At 36.9% G+C, this 21,742-nt stretch overlaps 1 protein-coding gene across 1 annotated transcript in view; it reads right to left on the bottom strand.

The window, feature by feature from the left end:
* Window positions 1-270: 270 nt before the first annotated feature.
* PTDSS1 (phosphatidylserine synthase 1) overlaps window positions 271-21,742 on the bottom strand; it is a 28,733-nt gene continuing 7,261 nt past the window's right edge. Inside the window, exons 4-11 of the mRNA XM_057366235.1 lie at window positions 20,492-20,616; window positions 17,343-17,501; window positions 11,463-11,575; window positions 9,883-9,948; window positions 6,935-7,034; window positions 5,705-5,773; window positions 5,105-5,174; window positions 271-3,821 (exon numbers count right to left, since the gene is read on the bottom strand). Of these exons, the coding sequence (XP_057222218.1) occupies window positions 3,712-3,821; window positions 5,105-5,174; window positions 5,705-5,773; window positions 6,935-7,034; window positions 9,883-9,948; window positions 11,463-11,575; window positions 17,343-17,501; window positions 20,492-20,616 (812 nt within the window). The 3' untranslated portion in view covers window positions 271-3,711. The remainder of the gene's footprint in view (window positions 3,822-5,104; window positions 5,175-5,704; window positions 5,774-6,934; window positions 7,035-9,882; window positions 9,949-11,462; window positions 11,576-17,342; window positions 17,502-20,491; window positions 20,617-21,742) is intronic.

Below are 21,742 nucleotides of genomic sequence, written 5' to 3'. Positions count from 1 at the left end.
CTCTCCCATACAATAGTAAATAAAATCCAAAACGAACCATTAACACAAGAACTTATTCTGTACACTAGAAAAACTTCAGAAGAGATAATGTAACTGTTTATATTATCAGATCTGCTGCTCCAAAATCATAAATTCCAGCAAAATCTTAGCGTGCACTGTAGGCTGCTCAGGAACCACTRCATTTGTCAAAATTCATTTACTTAGAATAAAACATAATAGTTTCTAAAGGCAGTATGTAATCATCTCCTATGCCTTACAGGTACAGACAAACACACATACTGGTGACATGGGTTGATTTACTCAATTATTGCAAAATGCAATACTTTGCAATCAATACAGAGCAATTCTATTCCAAAACTATTAAATAAGTGGTAAGATCTGTGTCTTCTTGTGATAACAAAGTAAAAAAAAAAAAGTTTTAACAGCTGGAACATCTTGTGATGATCTTCACAGAAGAGTAACAAAAGAATTGGCTGAAACCATGCTCCAAATATTTAATTAGATGTAGTGTATAATATATGCAGCAACTTTAAKATGGGAATTCAGTACTCAACATGAGCTCTGGTTCATTGTATACCTCCATTTTTATTTAATCTATTACTTAAAGTTCTTGCCACTACCCTCTGCTTACACCACGCTGCCCTGAATTAGCCTCCCTTCAATGACTGACATTGATGGACAGCCTCTGGAGGGCCAATTCCAATCTCCCCATCGCAGCAGGGGAGATCATTAGAGGTCAGAGAAAGGAAAGAACATCAGAAGCAGGAAAGTAGGAATGAGAGGCTGTGACAGACCAAGTAGTTAAAAACAGGMCAGCACATCCATGACTGTCACAAAACACTGTTCAAGCTGCAGAACTCACACATGGATKCTTGTTGCTAAACAGCGCAGTGATTTGTCAGTGCAGGTGTTACACACATACAGAATCCAGCAACAGCACAGTAATTGATAAAATCCAGATCACTCATTTTACAGCAGTGATCAAAAGCATCTTTCCAATGCCTTCCAGKGCAAAGCTCACATCCAAAATGATGGGCTGAAAATACAGTTGTCAGTCAGTGGAAAACTTGTGAGAAAACATGTGAATTTCAGCCAGAACTACTGATAGAAGAGACAAAGTGTTATTTTTCAAGAAGCACTTGAATAATTTACTTAAGTTTCTCCTCTCCATAGCCATCTCTCTTTTAAAGTAAAACAAGAAAAAATCCCAAAAAACCCAAACAAAGCCCCAAAACAAACAACAAACCCTCCCCTGAAACCAACAGCCTCCCAACCCTGCCCCTAAAACCAAACACCACACAACCAAAAAAAAACCAACCGAACACATAAATTTAAAGTAAAAAGACTTAATTGGAAATAATTTAAAGGTGTTGTCAAACAACATTTCTTCAAGGCCAAGCTGTTGTAATAACAYAGAGACGTCAGATTCCAATAAGGTGACACTTCAATATTTCTCTTTCTAATATTTTTAGGGTGCAGTTCAGCAATGTGAGCACCAGGTCTGCATTTACAAAATGTGTGCTTGTCCCCACAGGCAGGTAGATGGTGTACTTCAGCATCTGTTTACACATGTAAGCTTTGTATACATAGTTGGTGTGCATATCCCTAGCAAATAYAAAATAGGCTCTCACCTTTGAAAAACACAGTACTTAAAATACTTAAACCATTAGACTTCAAATCTCTTGCTTTGGTATTGAATCAATAGAAAATTTACAATGCCATTTTTCAGTCTTACACAGACTGAGTTTTTAACCAAGGAAATAAAAAAGTAACAATTCTCAGTATCCAAAGAAATCTACAAATACATTCATCAATATGTAGTACATTACAAAAACAAAGGCAGTACATGGAATTGCRATAGTATGAATGAAAACCAAGTAGTTGTAGGAGAGTCTGAAAATCTTCCTAACAGTTTTTTTCATGTAACATTAAATGTCACTGCAGCAATGATACAGCAGCTTCTACTACATTACTTTCCAAGTTGCACATTCCATGTTTGATTGAAAAGCAGGGTAGGAAATTAAAGGCCTCTGAGGAGCTCAGCAGCAACACTTAAGTGCATTGAAAACACTGATAATCTGTGGCACATAGGAATTGATGGATTACACAGGATACTTTCTTCTATTTACAGTATAATACACTTGTATAAAGTCTCTGCTGCATTTTTTTCTTTAGTACTTAGCCTGTGGCAAATCACAGTAACATAAGTCAAAGAAAAAAAAATCCCATTTTCTCATAAAGACTAAGTAACTAATGGGTATTACTTATCCTTGTTTAAGCTATCTCCCCTCTGAATGCCTTGAATCCCAAAATTTAATTGGCACTAAAACATTTTGATAACTTAATACAGAAACTGATTGCTCATGATTGCTTACCTCTTGACTTAATCATTACATTCACTGCTGGAGAATTATCCACTTTGCTAGATGTCACAATTAATACATTAAAAAAACACAAAGGAACACCCACACAAGAAGTAAATCACCCCTCTCAAAAAAAAAAAAAAACCGCAAGAAAAAGTGACTTTGCTGTTGAGTATCTGAAGCACGAAAGGAAACACTGAAGCAATGGGGTATATCACAGTGACATCGTGCTGCCTCTCAGACACCAAAGATTACAGCAAGGCTTCACAAATAATTYTGTTTATGGAAATAGTAAGCAACTCAGCTTCAGTGAAAAGCTGCCTTATCACCAAGCTCAGTAGGGCATCTGAGCCTTCAAAGCAGTTTCTGATATCAGTCTGAAGACAATAGGATTTCTGCATCCAGCTGGGATGGAAGCAAATAGAAGAAAGTAGGAAGAAACATTGTACACAATGTGGCACAGAAAAAAAAGACATATTTACATTTGAAAATGCAAAACATATTACAATAGAGGAGGAAAAACAATGAAATAATGTGACCTCTGTCTCTGAGGACCGGACACAAAGCCCTCTACTATGAAGCAGATTTTTAGATATGTATTTTAAAAACTTAAAAAAATTGAATGGGTATGAATCAAGCAGGAAGACAATGTAGAACAAAATTGAATGTGTATGAATCAAGTAAGAGGACAATGTAGAACAAAAAAACCTCTTGTGTTTGAAGAGCAATTTGATATCCTTTACAACAAACCTGAATGCATTTCCTTCCCAGTAAAACCCTGACACAAGGCCTAAAGAGCCTTTAAATAAAAGCAAGCAATGTGAATTTTTTAAATACTTAGTAACAGTTGTATGGAAAAGTTCTGTTGTGAGACTGAGAATGAAGGGCAGAGTTGCTTTCAGTCAAAGGGTTGCATACTCTTTTAGAAAACAATTAACACAGTAAACCAAACCAAACAAAAAAAATCCAATCAACTATGGCAACTGACTATCAGCTTACTAACCCTTGGRCTTAAGTCCTCAACTATGATAGTAAAAATAAACTTGCAACACCTAAACACAAAACAGGGTGTACCTGCTATGACAAAACTACATTTTTTTCCAGTATACCCTTCATGAGCTTACGGTGTCACATGCTGGAAAAAAATAGATTTATATCAGTGAATGGCAAGTGTCATCAGGCAATGATYTGCACTACATTGGTGGCTCCATCTTCATCATCGTTTTCTTCAATACTTCCCTTTTAAAACTTTAATTTAAGAACTGATCTTCCACTTGGTAATTCAGAGCCGGGTCTGATGATCTTTGTCACTTCTGGTCACACTGTAGGATGCCTTTAGATATCATTCTTATTTCTTGCCAATTCCATTTGATACTTTTGATTTGGAGTGYCGATTCCTCCTTCTAGATGAATGGCTTTCACTATTGACTGAAGGTTTTGGTGGACTATTGTCACCACCTGCTGAGAAATAAATTTTTATTTAATACATATACATATTTATATAGTTAACATTGTCAAGCTCCTATATGAAAGACAGTAATGCTTTTTAGAGCTACMGTGTTTTTCATATGGATTATTTCAGGTTGATACTGGTACTCCATCTAGTGGCCTATTTTTTTAAGCAATTCTTAAGACTCCTGCAAAATTCTTCCCTACCACAAAAAAATAAGAAGTTTGCTATGGCAGAGTATAATGGTGAAACATCTTCCATTTTAAATCACAGCAATAATTAGACCTCCACATTTTTCTTAGCAGCAGGCACTACTGTTGGAAATTAAGAACTATGAAAGCAAGGTCTTATAAGAACACACTTCTAGATTCRAGTCTGTCATACAACAGAACATGCTTGATTCTGAGAAAAAAAGGAAAAAGTAGGGACTAAAACAAGAATCACGACCAAAATTTGAAAGAAGCTGAAGTTTGTAATCAATGAAATAAGAGGAAGTTACAGAGAAAGGGGTTTGCCAGATTTCTCCAGCATGCATAAATGGAAGAAACATTCTGAGTGCAAATAATTTCTCTCCAAAATATAGAAGTCCACAAATTTACTAAACTGAGAATAAACATCCAGAAAAATCATGTATGAAACATAAAGATCATCTGTTATAGGTGCTTTTCAAGCACATGATAGATAAGTAGTGCYTTTAATTATACAAACACAAGCTCTGAAAGATAACTTCCAGGTGTGAATCTTGATATTTGTCCAATCTGCAAGACCACACCAAAAAACCAGTGGAGGAGGCAGATGACTAACTGCTAGTCAGTCTTCTTCAGGGAAAAGAAGTCAGATAGAAGCTGYTTTTGCTTAGTGCAGAGAAAGCTGCTTATGACCATCAGCACTGCACTGAAAAGGCAAGTGTCAGTAAGAACGTGATTTCCAGGTCACATTGCTGACTATTTCTTAAAAAAGCAGAAGTAAAAGTACAGTTCGCATTCATATGTTTCAAATCAAACATGCAATGTTCAGAGAGAAGAGAGAAAACCTGTCCATTTATGAACAATAATGGCCTGGAGTAACAGCAGAAAAAAAAAATCAGTTGATACATTGAGAAAAATACATTTCCAAGAATTGGAATTTAAAAAGGCAGTAAAGCAAAATTGCAGATGATTTATCYGCATTGCTCCTGCAGGGATGTTAAAACAAGTCCAGCTGTTTGTTAGGTAAGTTTCTCAAGCCTCATTTTCTCATGCTGAGCCTTAATGATACCGTTTCAAGAATACAGCTACAAAAGTGCCAATACCTCTGCTGAATTTAGAATGAAGCCAGGAAGCATCTGGACTGTATGGACTGTCTTCACTTTCTGATAAGGTCTGCAAAAACAAGGACACGTATCACTGGGATGTTGGTGGCTCTTGATATCAGCACTCCTTCCATTTGCAATTGGACTTGTAAACAAACTGTGGTAGAAGTCCTCATAAAACATTCAGACAGTACTTGGGACTTTTCCCTTCCTAGTTAGAAGGCACCACATAAATGATACAATAAGAACTCACCACTTGCCATGTGATCTGTTGTGTAACTCAGTATTCTTAATATTCCCCTAGCATTCCACCTGTACAATGGGAACATTAGCTAACCATTCACCCTTGAATGCTTTGCTAAAATTACAGCCTCATTTTGAGTAACTAAGAGGACAGCGTTCTTTAGAAACCACAGTGTAATTTGGGATCTGTCCAAGGCCTGCTGAATTCAGAGTTCCTTCTATTGACTTCAGTTACACTCTGGACCATCCCCCCCTTATCCCCATTTATGCTAGCTCTGGTAAAGAATTCCAGTATCTAGGAGCYTTGCAGTTTTGACTCTGGAATAAAACAAAACCAAGCTTCTTTTATATAAGTACCTTTTCACGGTGGCCATAGTACTCTGCGTACCAAACCATACCATATAAACACAGGAAAGTCGTAAAGGCCTAAACAAGAGAGGAAAGAAAGAGAACAAACAAAAAAATATGTATAACTTTTTCTCAATTCCTAGCTGATTCAAGGTCTCAGAGTCCCTGGAGATGTCACATTTAGACTTTCATGCTCCGTTTCTCCCCACATCTTTTGTCAGGATGACTAAGACTCATGCATCAACTTCAAGGTACACACAGATTCTACCAGCATGGGGTATGAAGAACAATTCTCAATGGGAACAGGAAAATACATACAGATGACCCACAAGAAACACTGCCAGCAGGATTTCTGTCCACATTACAGTCATTATACAAAGGCACTAGGTAGGCACTTGTCAGTATATTAACAGGAACAACCAGCCCGGGAGAAAACCAAATTCTTCTCCCTGCCCTGTCTTTCAGGCTAGGTTACATGTTTGGTTTTATGGTACTCTGACCCAACAAGCAATTCARTACTTTTCTCCTCTGAAGTTTCAGGAACAAAAACATCATGCTAAATAAGAGAACAATAAATTCCAATTCCCCATCACCTGTTCAATTTTTGTTCCCAATTAGAAGGCAGAAGTATTTATCTGTCAGCCCATTATAAATGCCTTATTTTTCACTGACCATGAAAAATGTGTTTGGTATCAGAGTTACACGTCTGGCAAGAGAAACGTCCACTTACTGTTATAAAATGGGCATTTCATGCTGCATTTGCAGTAATCACACTGAAGTAAAGAAAGTTAYAGGCTTAGTGAGAATGACTTGCTTGATAAATCAGGGCTGTTTATGTAGTTGTAAGACTTCAGTGTGGCACTACACGCATTGCTTATTAACACCATCCATTAACTCCTGCTCATTTCCAGCAGGCATTACAGCAAGCCCCACCAAAGCTARGCTCAATCAAACTGACATCATTTCTCATAAAGATAAAGCACTCTATAACTAGTGTTTGTTTCATTGTTAAGCACCAGTAATCTGCTATGTCAACCAATAAGAAAAAAAAGTTATTCTAATCCCTTAAAAGTGAGTTCTAAGCAATCTAAGATTTGCTTTTCCTAGGACATGCACAAAGCTCTTTACCAGCATTCGTCCACAATGATCCTCTGCTGCCAATGTTYCAGAGAGGAAGCTATTTAGATGCTTTCAATGCTTTTGTCATGCTTTATGTTTCAYATGAGAAATCTCACTTACCACACAGAGAAGCCAAAACACAACATACAGTATTTGTGTTTTGGAAAAAAGATCTTGTCCAAACTTTATGCACACAATAGCTTCGAGGAAGGCAATTACTCTGTGGGTAAATGAAAACAGAGGGGAGAATGATTAAAAACACTAAGGATTTAATTCACGTTCAAAGCGCAGACCCCAAACTGTCAACTCTGAACAAGCACTACCCTCTAAAGAGCACACACCTCCCTGACACCACCATTATCTGAAATTCTTTGAAAAATGCCTTTCTATAATTTTTTCAGTATAAACAGCACACAAAAGTGATTGACTACAGTTCACTATTCCATGGGGTTTCAGGGAACAAGAAGGAGTGTGTGCCAATAGCAGGGAATCTTCGTTTGTGCCTACCACCGTGCTTCAACTCTCACGAAATATAAAATTCTTTTCCATGCTAAACATCCAACAGACTCCCTTGTTGCCTGAACTAGAACTGTGTTTTGTGTATTTCTCTACTAGATGTAAATTTACTACAATTCTAAATTGTCTACTTTGYTTGCTTCACATGTATTTCCCATATTTTCACATATGAGAAAATTCRTATGAAACAACATTACAAATTTTCCAAGAATCCATGCATTTGGTGTGGTTTATTGTAAACTCAGGTCCATACTACAGCATCAGAGGATTTGAGGACAAATGTGAGAGGAAAAAAAATGCAGTTTTTATGTTCCTCTCTGACACCAATAGAATTTTTAAAAAGTATCTCCTGCTACCAAGAGTCTACAAATTTTCAGGTTCAAAGCTGTGAAGGCTTGTCCACCACTTGTTTATGAATCCAAAGTTTCTAYTGTCTGCCAAGGAAACAAATTTAGTTTGTATAAGTCCTAAAGAGAAAATTACATATGTTTAACAAATACAAGTCTAGAAACATCACACTAAAAATGTGCAGCAGAAGAGTAGAAACCCAACTCATCTCATCCGAAGCAAATAATGAAAAACACTACTAAATTTAAAGTGCAATGCTTAGCTTGCTCAATAGAGACTTTCAGGTCATACATCCAAGCAATGCATGAAAACTCCTCCTCACCTATGTGCAGCTACACTTGACATCAGGTCAAGTGCTCCATCTCCCAAGCTTGACACTGCAGCACTCTTCATAACCAGTTCACACAAATGCCACTACTACCTTTCAGAGAAGACCCAGTTTCCCCCATGAAAGAAGGAGGAAAGATTTGTGCTTGACTAAACCACTGTTTTTGCAGAGATGGYCCTTGTGCAAGTAATAAATTACAGCTTTCCCTGTACTATTTAATATGACTTGTAGCATGATGCGTGGGGCCAAAACTTAAAATTGTGGTAATATCCAACAGACCAATATACAAATTAATGAGATGCATATTAGCAAAAAATTGCTCTGCTGGGTCACCAACTATTTTTCTTTCTTGGTTTAATATTATTCTTACTGATCCAGCTTCAGAGTAAAAAAATCTAAACCAAATTCTAAATCTAAACCAGATTCCAAATCTAAAAAAATTTAAACGAAACTACAGGAGTGGGAAGAGAAAGACCACCATCAGGAAACAAACATAGGGTTATGATATACTAAAGGTATAAACAAAACAATAGACTATTTTCACTAAGGACTCAAAAAAATAATACAGCTGTTTGCCCTGCATTTATACATTCTTTCTGTTATTCCCGTGAAGAATACTTGGGTTAAGCACATTTTACAATATGACAGCCATTGCAGTTTATGARGTGGTAAATCAAGAGAAAGAAGGATGCTAGGAGTGAAAGATGTTAGTGTCCTACTGAAAGGTGATGAGAGGATTCCATAGAACTAAACACAGTAAGTTTTTATTCAATCAAAATGGTCTTGAACATTCTAACAGATACTCCTTTTTGAAAGGTTTAATCTTAATGAAAACAGTGCAATTTCAGCAGGGCTGTTGCATTGGCCTTGTTCATACCTTAAAACACTTACTGTACATCTATCAAGAGTGATACAATAGTACATGTCAGGTTGAAAAGAAACAGTTTCATTCTAATGAAAGGCACTAATTCAAATTATACCCRTAGTTAGACTGTTAAAAATTTGATTTGCCTTTAGAAACATCTTGGTTATCACAGATATAAATATTCTATACATTTATTTTAATTGCTTCAGAAATTATATTCTAAATAGTTAAATTATTGGAAGATTTCCTCTTTTTTAGCAATCAACAGGAACTCCTAGTGCTGCTGTGTTTTTTCTAGCAGATTGCAGAAGTAAGCAGTATGAAGGAGAATACTTATTCCATGCACACTTTTCACTATTAGATCAGACTGTGGGTGAATGTTCAATTGCAGTTCTTGTCTTGCAATTGTACAGACATATTTGGGTATCTATTTGAGACACATGACACTAACATATTCAGTGAGAGCTTTGAATCAAGGAYGATGGTTTCTGTAATCCTTAGCAATTTTTTAGAAGCAGTCAAACAAACTCTTAATTTGAAGGTGTCCTCTAAGAGACAGATTGCAGCCAAAGTCACCACAGCTCATGGTGCACTCATAGAAATAGAGGATACCCATGGTTTGTTTCCCTGTCCTCTGCTGTGATGCTGCTAACAGCAGCAATGCTCACCTTGGCAGCCAGGAAACATTACTCTCACAACAATCTAGCAAAGGCAAGCTGTAGAGGCAAAAGCTTTGTCCCTCTCACCTGACAGAATATGGGCAGAAAGACCAATGCTACTTTGAAGGAACCTAGCTTTACCAAGTAGTTCCCAGTACTTCCTTCTGTTGTCCTTATTGCTCCATCACTTCCCATATTCTACCTCCAAATTCAGGATTCTCCTTTCCACTCAACKTGCAAAACCAAAATCAACACAAGACAAAGACTGGCTTCATAGGAACTGCCTGTTCTGGTGCTGGACCCATACTTAACACTCGTCCAAGTGCTTCAGGAATGCAGRAAAAACACTTACCCGAACACCCAGCACTGAGTTCCCACCCTCTTGCACTGTGTGTCTGTGAGGTAAGCATAGTATTGCCTGAGAAGGGAAGCAAGAGAATTCTTAAGTGAAGTTGAAAGTCCCMGAATATTTATATTTAGAAAACAAATTTGTGTTACAGATATCTCTATGGTGAAAATGAAGTGCTGATGGTTAAATTCACATGCAGTCGTTCTGGATGTCTACCAGATGGCTTCAATTCTAGCAGGACAGATTATCACATATATCAAATAGCTTGAGACAACACAGAAAACAATMCTGAGAGCAAGGACTGGGAAAGTACCCAAACTAGTAGGCTAGCAACATTTGTCTCCTGCCTCTCCACTGAGTCTCCAATTCTTATAGGCAAAGTGCAACAGCTTCAAGAGGATTAGAGAATCCCTCATTTTTTCGACAGTTTGTCTTTTATTTACTAACAATTGCATTTTCTTGAGAGATGGGGGTTTGAATTTTGCAAGAATATGGCTATTCCATATCCTCRTTGAATGGTCTAACCACTGGGATATTTTCCTCTCAAGAAGAGTAGAATTTTTCACTATTTTGAAAGCAGGACGAAGACCATTCTGCTCTGTTCTCTATGTTCCAGAAATTTAAGAATTTAGAGAGGGGAATTCAAAAGAAGTGGAATCAAAGCTCCTGTTCTCAGTTTCTGATTTCCACTGACAGATGGGAAAAACAAGTGTTATTACTTCAACAGTACAAGGACTGCCAAAGAATAAAGACTTCTACAGGTGTCCAAGTGCTACAAAGGAAAAAAAAAAAAACCTTAAAAGTCCACCTATACAAGAGCTCACAGTGTGTTTAGCATGATTTAAATTATAGAATGAAATCACTGTACATTACTTSAGACACTAACAACAGTATTTGAGGAATAAACCAAATCATGGCTGCCGTTAACTGCCCAAGATAATATCACTGTACATGAATGGGGAATTCACTGATTCTAACTTCAGACCTGTGTGCATTCTTTCTACCTCCAACTAAGTAATGGGGAAAAAAAAATTAAGAGACTTTGCTAAAAAGATAAAATCATACTTGGGACCAAAAGCAGATTCATGTTTCTATAYAGCTGCTAATGCTGCACATATACTGTTTTGTTCTGACAATAAGCTACTGCTCAATCTTTTTGTATAACATGCTAATATTTTCTGTAAAGAAACAGAATAAAGAGCTGTTAGAAAAACCAACAGCTCTATTTTTCCTCATCCTCACTTTGTGGAGCATCTGACTCATTAACTTGAATACTTTCACACGCAGTCCTCGAGGATAACAGATGCAGCTAACTCACAAAACAGGGAGATGCTACACAAACAGGAGAAGGAACAGACTGGTTCTGATCCCTATGGCAACTCTATTGTTTATGTACATTTTACCTTATTAGTTTGTCAGGAAATACATTTCATTGAAAAGTGATGATTGTTTTGCATTTCATGGTGGCAAAAGCATGCATCTCATTTATGTGCCATACTCATTCCCAAACTATATGCAGTTTTTGGATGTTTAGAAATTAAGCTATTTTAAACTGAAAAAAAACCACCAAAGCAAAAAATTACCTTACAGTGGGGGCTGTAATGATTCCTATGAACAGAATTCTCCCCCAGCTTAATGGGTGGCTTGCTTGGAACACAAAGATATGTTTCAAAAAGAATGTGTTCAACTCAGTTAGCTAGATAAAAAAAAAAAAAAAARMKWKWKWWWAKWGTKYKMMWYWTATRWMWYYTMWWAWWWTWKWRYASRRRAWWTKYRMARAKWKWKATRKRRAMWMWAAMACASARAWAWAWMTMTWTWTRTKYTMYWMTAKMSCYMYWSKKSWSAKWKWRMAYWKWRARAGWRWWWYYYSYKCYMSRRSAMRMRMRWRWRASAMARARWWYTCYCCYMWAMACMYCTMTRWGAGWRTWTKYRSWSTYTTYWSARAMWCTYTWWWRKRKMWSASACWMWWRYRCACWSTRKAGAKMTYYTSWKAWWWTKYRYATMYYMWAWMWSRKGTGWRWRWSMMMRRSRMWWTWKRGRGAGARRMRSARRAGASMMYWTWTWWWAAAAAAAAAAAMAMAAAAAAAMWYYWMAMWMYAMWATMWMAWATWTWWRRKKYTCYYYWWAAARASWMWAWWWWRMSMYWTYYMMAAAAWRYRMAAAARWKTTWKWKTYWYWTKYRYRWKAWARWKWTMWMARMRYWTWTAWMAYATWWTRKRGWSTYKYRSRRKMWMWRWKAKWRTWYTSWGWRTMWCWSWKMYMYWYWMMASWSWMWRKGRRARRGRRAAAAAAARMRMARMGMRAMAMAAMMMMAAARARAAAMMMSMSCCCMCACAMAMMMMAMMMYMYCYCYCCMCAYMWMWAYAMMAMAAMMMMAAWAWAAWAWARAKMYMCMMYMYCMMAWMYCCMCWSTSTMKMRSWKTTTWWAWMTSTGTSWMWWTYWMAAARWSWSWRTAKMRMWMTSTRWMAYWTKWSWYTTTYYMYWKWKWYTMTAWWWYYMCWCYYSWRMWMYMMYAYAMMWCYCMSRRRARWGYSCYSWSMMMWWYTSYRYWWTMWSWKYWYWTWWMWCTMTATWTYWMWAWMASASAYAYAYRKSRYWWTATWWTWTTTYWBWSTMWMAYAKWSWMMAMWRKSRVMDYTKWKWTYWSAGARWWTYTYWYMYSYSMMAWRWKMWYAWAAARRKRKAKWYYMSMSMCWCTCTSWRAWRWRRASWYTKKGKSWMAMMMSMGSRSAYAWRWSYMSMKSKSKSKRGWGWRMWSTRKWRYASMKCTYTTKWKWTTYYCYSTGKKKKTGTGWRWRTSYCYSKRRAAAAAAAWAWWRKSKMKAGWRWAMACAMWRWRWAYACMMSARRRRRAAWAYAMAAARRSRMMASMSCYSTKWYWSWKRTKTYTSWRWAWMWMYAYWTTTTTKWKMWMMASMRSARAMMYYYWCASASACAMMWSTGTRYMMSRSRMRAGRGRRWWYWSARAAAWAWWMTMTWWWRMRYWTYWMWAWRRGKGYRYATWYTSYKMTAWAAWWTYWCMCYYYTCTMTMYYMWRWSWMWAWMMCCYYWWMWMYAYWTYWMAAMACRYKTYTYYTYTTYWCRMRRARAMAMRRRKWKYRMWWYTSYRMMMYCYCYSKRRAAWMYMSAGRKKWTWTYTYYTYWTRKKRTATAYWSYKSYKSYKCTYWYMCCMMAMACWCYYYKTKYTMKAGMKCWCWSWSAYMWMWMYYYTWWRARWMTSTSWSAKWKWKWWTWYWYWWWMWSTRTAWRRKGYKSKSKCYMCASAKWTWWWAWWAYWMYACWYYYMSMRCACMYMWMMCCYSYKSTKYTSWKATWWKAKRYRCRYGKRSMYCYYSKRGAGRKGTGWKAKMRCWSWKAWAARMKMKARARWKTTTWWAWWYYMYWTTKWKATRKSRYWTTWWWRKRGRKKYWYMTSWSAYRTRTWWYWSKKKYTYKYKYTTKWSAMWATAWAWWYYMMWRWGMRMMASMRYMYMMARRRSASRGRRWMTMWRARAAAAMWCWSAGWKYYCYYTTKTGWRRRRRRASWMKMRSRRSWMKARRWSTYTTTTYWCMCYSTKWTWTYTCTSKSSYYTYWSRRSAMAAAAARRRRAAAAAAAMMCYCWSAKWTKKKRTWTYYMMMAYWTKTGTKYTCYYMKRKKKKRGAGASMYYWKRKKWKRGRGARWWTTYTMWAMWYTWWRAKMTSTGTSTMTWWWAWRWRAWAWAAARARAAAWAWAWWWWAARRGSRCAMRMRMAAAMWYYTCWYWKYRSMRCWYTYWYRTSWMARRKSWSARAAAWMKMSWCWYRYRYWTWWAAAAAMAYRWGRRRAAAWWWTWYYMCAMAMACASWRWARASWSKKKKTGYSMCASASASWSTSYKSTKTWWAMWYTYWSWGWRMWCTMWAAAMASMRSRRSMMYMWMWWYTSWSASARAWAYAMRARAAMWSWRWWYYCMCWMKASWCTYWWARRSKSTRTRTKTYTYWKAGWRWWWWWMAMAWWTKTGWGWRWRARAARARARMRSWRYASARAWWYWCAYAKRGKRYAMAWMTSKRRRWSWMRAKWTKWGWKYYYYTTYYMYMTCTCWSRGSRSWKYWCWSWRMWYKWKMYYSTKTYWYMTMYACMMYWKKKRWWRTGYRMAWAWRMRYRTKTKYKMYMMMMWMKARRRGRRRARRRSRSRRGAGRGGSRMAAARMKMTRKGRGARAMMMCAYMTSKRSASMKMKRRRMWSWSACWMKRKSWMAARMKSTKKYSCYYTTWYACMMCAMAWRYSYYTTTWYWCYMYWTWTMTYWKARRAKMWSMRMWRWRAWAWRRSRMWWYWCASMRCASRKRYAMWMWSWSYCMYRYSYCTMYMSCGSSKMYAMMWMKWGYKSWSASAKWKYSMCACWMWWRYRYMWSMRMRAKAWRMSCMMAAMWMKWKWWAAAAWRTRTRWKRWGARAAMMMYMYCMMWWTKTKTTKYKCYCYMWMWYYYYCWMARWKTTWYAMAAWAYAMAAAWATAYAYAKARRARWRTRYRYRTAWAAAWRTRYWSTRTAYAMAAWAWWATAYAMAAMASARAAWRYRMAWAKMGYKKYSMYWTTKTRYWSYRYATWKKSRYMWMWRYKYKTRWMWYWWRASMMCAMAARARAAWRWKATATAYASWSWYATMTMYAMAMAYATRYKSTRTRKGRRMAYWWYWMTRWGAKWKWKATWTWWMAYWTWWAAWAWAAWRWSASMRCWSTKWKMRCASRSRSAKWYYMYRYKMTWTTTWTAYAYRYRMAAMAMWRTKTWTMWMRMKYTWWWWTWKASMYMYWYKWRRMKYKYSCMSWGWKAKRKSYYCWYMTCYMMRARAMRMSAMAMWMYMMYRYSCMMMMMSAKRYSMCMCCCSYKWYAMARMRSRRKRTSYMMAAWRWSWYKWKMYCMCMMSMRYWYWSMRMAAWWWKRSRSARRRKGYRYRWRRARRAGMKMTAKARMACASMRMAAARAKWYTSKGKGWGRRRMASMRCASARWWYWYAWAAAWWYWYWTTTTWWRWRYACAYWYWMAAAWMWSMKYTTYWSWRYAYRKSRYAYWYYWMWAYWYYWMWAWRAKRWGMRMMASMSMCWSWRAWWTKWKRKRSAYMYYYYYMYWWWMWYYWSARRRKSTCWSASAYAKMSMCACAMRASAYMWSARRWKTYYYYYTCWCWSTKTYYYSYKSWGRSKMTRTKKTGTRTAWRRRKATMWYRYRSMKYWTWKKSSYCTCWMARAKRWKWTWTRWKATATWWWWAKARAWRYRYRWRAMAMRMRSAKMTMYWSYRYWTYTYKKRGRRRAWAWRRKGKKKTKTGYKYTWWAAAAAAWRKRRRAGARWMTYTKTKTYWYRTKTKYKMWAMASWKTTWWRWRKWRTRTKTTYTMWAAMACMMCMMMRMRMRWRWAAWRKRKRYRYWYKYRKMRSMKMYWMWARMRYRKKGWKRYKCWSRRKWTYWSASWYTTYTMTWTYWCAMMWCTYTYWYWTWTWWTWTTYWSRRRAWWTWKWGWKWKTRWAAARAKWWWRAGWKYWMWAWWATWTYWSASAMMAYWTYWSMRMRMKYTKYKSYKMTATWTWWMAYAKARWRKSKCWMRARRWRWARAGRRSAYWYYMCWCTMYRMKRKRGWGWGRGGRRMAMMMMSMSMSAGMKMWRRSRMRAKATAWAWAYAMWMTSYSMMRAGMRMRARAWWKWKMTMKWGTSTCYCYYYYYCYYYTKWGARAAARWRWWWTTWTWYTCTYWTWYTMYAMRARAAAWMWYWHWAAWMTSWRAAAWAKASWSKRRAARWKWYMYMYASASASRRRAWMWMRASASMSMYRTGTKWWRARMWCYCYCTSYRMWAYWCWMARAGRSRMWWWWMAMAAMACAYAKMRMAMWMWARARWRTRTGTCCACAAAAACAGTACAATTTTTGTCAGGTAATGTACATACACTCTGGCTGTGGAAGATTAGTTATGAGTTTGTAATAAAGAATCTTTTGCTCAAACATATAAAAAATGTATTGAAAAAATGAGACTTGAGAAAAGGAATAAGAAGAATGTTTTCTGTATACAACAATTGACAATGACAATTCCTTTGAAAACTCTTGCAACGGTGTATCATAACGCCTTGCTTTTCTTTGACAAGGCTATGTGAATGTTAACCTGTAAAAAAGAAAATTTTAATTTCTCTTCAGGACCCAAGTGATACAGTGTTGTTCATTATCCTGCTTTTTAAAGTCTCCCTTCCATCTTTTTAAAAAAAAAAAATTAACCTGAGAGGGGCAATGGCCTACAACTGTCAATCAGATCCAGGCAAAGACCAGAAGTCACAGATAATAAGGCACCAAAACCCAGACCACAGCTGTTTGCCCAACAATCTCTAAGGTTCTCTAACTGCTTTCTCAGAATGAGAGACCAAGGTCTGCCTGCATCCCAACTTGAATCCTACACTATAGAGCAGGAGCCAAATTACCCATTTCAGAACAGGGAGTTGGCTGAAATCCATTAATGTTAATRGGACATGCTCAGCTAAATCCCTATGTAACTGCCCTGATTCTTCTGGAGGTTTCTAATTACTCTCCTGAATTATCTAATTCATCAAAAATCCATTTGAGTGGTGATAATATATCTGTATGTTGAACCTTGTCCAACACATTGTCTGCTCCAATAATCTGCTTTCAACAATGGGGATACCAGACACCTGATGCCGTGTCAAATTGAAATGGGGGTTCTGCAATGAACAGTAAGAGTATGAGTGAAACAAATCCAAATATATTCTTTCCCAGAGGGAAAAATGAGTACAATAATTAGCTAAGTYGTTTTTTTGTGAATGGATACTTGTGAAATCCCAATCTTAAGCAATTCCAAAATCACTTCAAAAACACAGTACCCTTCAATGCCACACATCTTGAAAAGGAAATCTCATGGCACCAGGATTTCAAACCCAGAAGTTTAATTTTAGACAAATAAATCCTTATCTATGTTTATGAATYATAAATGCGTTGTCAGATAAGCCAAGCATTCTCAAGACAGCAAGCTCCACAGAAAATTGATTTTAAAGACTAAGTTCATGTGTTTACATCAAGGGGATCCCTCAATGCCATTTCAATTGCACATTATTCACTACTACACATAATGTGGGATATTGTTATATGTATGGTAAAGGGACCATGACAGTAGATCACAGGGTGAAAAAGGAGAACAGTTGCTCTGAATCAGGAAACATGTGAAGTAGAAAAAGTAGCATGATCCCCATAACAGCAGAAAAATAAAATTATGAATGAGACAAATAGGCTGKCCTAGACTTCCCTTCTATTCAAGCAGCAATGAATCACTTACTTAAAATCCAGCTTGCTGTTGTCTGCTAATTCAACTGCATCAATTACTCAGCATCTGTTGTATAAGACTTAAAATGTAAATCTATACTGAGAACTAGACAGTCATCCTTCTAGTAACAGTCACACTTCCCCAAAGAACAATTCACATCTCATAACTTTGCTGATAATTAAGATAAGCGTGGCCTACCTCAGTGAGCTCCCAGGTGATGCTAATAGTCCAGCACAGCCCATAGCTGCGGATCAGCAAAGCCTTCATAGCCCAGCCCCAGAAATGTCCAAAAGCAAATATATCAAAGTGGCTGAGGATCCTCTCCCAGGTGATAACGTGRCAGTTCACAGCATACTCCTGTTATGAAAAGAAAAAAACACTTCAACAAAATCACTCCATCAACACACARCTACAGAAAGAAGAAACATCTTTCCATTCAGTGCAACAAGCCTGGGATTATAAAGGTATTAAAATTAGCATTATTTCATTTTCTTATTCTTCTGAACTCTGGAAAAACGTTCCAGTATTAAGACTCAGTGCCCTCACAGTACAGGTCTAATTTGATGGGAAATAGAATAGACCTTGGTGCCTGAAGAAGTGTGTGCTTCCTAAGAGACAGAGAAACAACDAAACCAATACAAATCAATAACAATAAAACCAGCAAACAATACTCCAGAAAATAATGATTTGCCTTTCTTTGGAGTCTTGATTTGAAATAACCACCTTTCCCCCATATTGATGCTGTCTGGTATTCAGATGTGCCTCATCAGTGGCTAATCCTGCCCAGTTTCTGATGAAACACTACTCATCTTAATGTTCACTCGAGTATCTTTTGTGTCTTATTTTCCTCATGGAAGCAATTTCTCAGAACCCATTCATATCGAGGAAGTTCAGTCACAGGCTGGGATTGAAAAAAAATTAGGAAAAAATCAAAGGGAATTTGCAACTRTCTTGTCACAGATGAGAGGCAGATTCCTCAAGAATAATAATTAATATTCTAGTCACCACTGAAAAAGGAACTGGGTTCTCTCAATATGCTGCACAGCAAGTGCTAGAAATCACTGCCCAACAAGAAAAAGAATTTGTATGCCATCAGGAGGCTGCAACTTGGGGCTCTGTCTTGTCACTGCGCACAAACTGAACTATTTCTAATAGGAAACACATTTTTWAAAAAAATCTCAGCTCTTCAATCYTCCTCAAATACACATCGCCACCTGCAGGTGACAACACAGCACTGCTCAGTGCTGCTGAACTAAGAATTCACTTTCAGGCCAAAACTATTGCTAATCTTGCACAAATGAACACTGATCAAATTGAAAAGGAAATAAACGAGAAAGATTCAAATCCGGGCCCCCACAAAGAAGAAYGTGCAATTTCACACAGATCCTTCTATGAGCAGGCAGCTAACTGTCACTATAGGACTATAGTTAGGGGTTAAGTTACTATGAGTAAGGATGTTTTCTAGTGCATGCCTGTGCTGCTGGTCATTCAGAGAAGGGTGCACCACCTGTTCTAAGGATGGCAAATCTGCAGCTTTAGTGCACCAAGAGAACTGAAACCACCTCATTTGCCAGCATGAGAAACAAGGAATGCACCACAGAGGTGCAGGTGCCTTGCTATACTGCAATACCTATGATGAGTGAACACATTGAGGCCACCCCACAATTAAGTTCTTTTTCAGAGCTCTTGCTTTTTTGCTTTTATTTTTTCTGGGGCCTTTTCCTCTCTATCTCATCTTTTCAGCTACAGTTCTGACAGCCATACAGCAAAATGTGTTGAACTTAGCTTTATACCTAACTTTGTCAGTCCTGTGCAAGCAACCAAGCTGTGCTCTTCCTTATAGCGGCACTTAAAAAATTTACTACAACTTTACATGACAATATCAGGATTTCAAAGTAGTACAGGGCAAGTTTCCACTGACTGCTACAGCCAGGGAATCTGCTGTACTGTGGTTCTATGTTCAGCAGTAACACTAGCCCTCCCCTAGCCAGAATCTATTTCTAACTCAARTGACAGGAAAGCCAGGTGAATCTGACAAACCAACAGACTCCTTGTCTCAGCTCCCTTTTGTTGCTCAGCAGCACCACCAATGCCCATGCTGTGTCCTGCCCCCATCATAAGGGCAGGCTGCCCATGCCTTTCCACCACCACAGGTCTCCTGMAGAACCTAAAGTCACAGCCCTACTCCTCATGCTGGAGCTGCACAACACGTGCTGCTGATAGGCTGAGGCACAATACCTGAAGCATCCAGTTTTCCAGGCAAGGAGCATGCACCCAGCCAACACTGCCAATCAAATAATGTAAGCTTACTGCACAGTAAAAATTTCCATTCCCCCATGCGCTACAGAGCAGGAGTTTGCAGCCACTGTTGATGAGGTGCTGTGCACTGGTTTGCATAAGCAGTAAATTGCCACGTGTGACAGACAATCAGTGCATTTCCCTACTCATGAGGCATGAGCCCTATAACAACAGGTGACCATGGTGGGCAGATGCACAAACCCAAGGTCAAGAGAGCATGTTGATCAGGTGGTGAGGAGTAATTTGATGCCACAGTGAGGAGGGAAGATTGGCAACTCTTGCCTCCCCATGCAGTAACCCTCTTATGCTTGGTGCCCAACTGCTCACACTGTTCTGTTTGCCTCCTTACATAACCCATACCCTTCTCCCAGGTCTCCTTTTCCAGCCTCAGCTCTGTCTTCATGTCCCCACCTGAAGTGGAATGTTCTCTCCATGGAAAACTCTTTGTAAGCTGCTCAATAAGCAGAACAAGCTTGGCTTTCTATGCCACTCCAGATTATGGTTTATGGAAATAATTTCCCAATGGAAAACAGCATCAGTGCTCAGCTGAGTGACTGGAAGGAAGYAGAGTCCTGCAGTTGCTGTACATACATATATTCCACATGCTCCATAGCATGGCAGTAACGTACTAAGCTCAGAGCAACAAGAAGGGATCAAAGTTCTTTGTGTGCAGACTTGTGGCATCAGAAAACCTGATCTGKGATACACATCATTAAGGCTTCTTTTAGATACTACCTTACTAATTCTGTTTTCAGTATCCATGCTTGTATCTGTTACCAAAAGGAATCCACTGCAAACATGTATATTTCCAATTGCACACTCATCCAAACATCTACATTAGAAAAAAAWATACTGAAGAGTATTTTTCACACCAGCTGATTTCAATGTAAATTAATAATAGTTGACACAAAACACTTGATTCTGTGTGTTGATTCTGTCAAGTAAAGGCACAAAAATTGCACTGCTTATACTAGCAAATTCAGATTTATCCTTTTTCATTCATGTAAAACATGCCTAAAGTATGTACAATGAAGTGCCATAATACATACCATAATATCTGCTTCCCTTGTGGCATACCGAAGATTAGGGTCCAGCCAGTACATCACTGCTTTTACCTGCTCAAAGTTCAAGAAGAGCACGAAYACCAGGAACAGAAAATAGAGCACACTGAGACCTGTAAAAAGACTCAATTTTAGAATCATGGTCACTCACAAAACTGCTTGGAACATGGAGTCCAAATAGCTGCTTTCAAACAGTTGTTCTACAAATGAATTCCTACATACAGCAGCTACATGCAGAAAAGCTGAAGAGAYACCAGTCAGATGGCAATCTCTGAGGACTCAGCCCTACATAACCCCTCCTGTGACAAGTGGTAAAATACATGCTCAACTGCATGAACTAATCAAAACAAAATCAGTCTAATCAGTTTAGACACACACAGTACTAGGCTGTGATCAAGAAGCTCCTTAGTAAGAGATACATCAGGATTCATGACTGCATTAGCCCTGTACCTTTGCTTTAAGTATTCTTGGTCACACTAATGCAGGTCCCTAAGCCTTCATGMAGATTTCAGCAAAAATCTCAATTTAGTAATTTCACCTGGCAATTCTGAGCTTTGCTGGCAATAAAGAGTTTATATATAAATATAAACTAATGTATATCTGAGTTACTTTTGTGAACTGGAAAATTTGTTGCTTGAACCTTTTAAAGATAAATTATTATTTGTTTTCACATTACAAATTATGAAACACTATTGCATTTGGGAGTACCAGCTCTCTCCTCCCTCTCTGAATATGGAGTTTTTTWAAAAAAGAAAAACTTATTTGAAGTTCAGTCCTAGGTGTAGATCTGTGGGTAGCTGAAGCTGCTGTTGGGAGTATATCTTTACATCATTCACAAGTTCATAGATATCCAAGACTGTATTAGTAGGAGGTGTATATTTCCATAGCCTCAAACTTACTTGTATCTTGCAGCAATGTCATGGCAGGCAGAAAGATCAATGTGAATAAACTTAGGATCTGCCACCCAAAATAAACTACAGCAATTCTAAAAAGGTATTTTAAACTATAACCAGGACTCACATGTTGATAGTCCTCAGTGTATGCTAAAAACCAACTTTTGTTCAAAGACACACACATGAACAGGAAGTATCTATATGATCCCTCTGCAGTCCCTCCAGAAACACAAGGTGAACAGATGTCACCCTACTAAAGGAAGCACAGCCTGCAGGACAGGATGCAGCTGGAAATACTGAGGACACACCAGTCCTGCCCTTCATCTACCAAAGGGGTCTGAGAACT

This window comes from Malurus melanocephalus, unplaced genomic scaffold, assembly GCF_030028575.1.
Source record: "Malurus melanocephalus ecotype Western Australia unplaced genomic scaffold, MMel_1.1 scaffold_62, whole genome shotgun sequence".
NCBI lineage: Eukaryota > Metazoa > Chordata > Aves > Passeriformes > Maluridae > Malurus > Malurus melanocephalus.
Note: the sequence above shows the minus strand (reverse complement) of the source record. Positions and strands in the feature narration are given on the sequence as shown.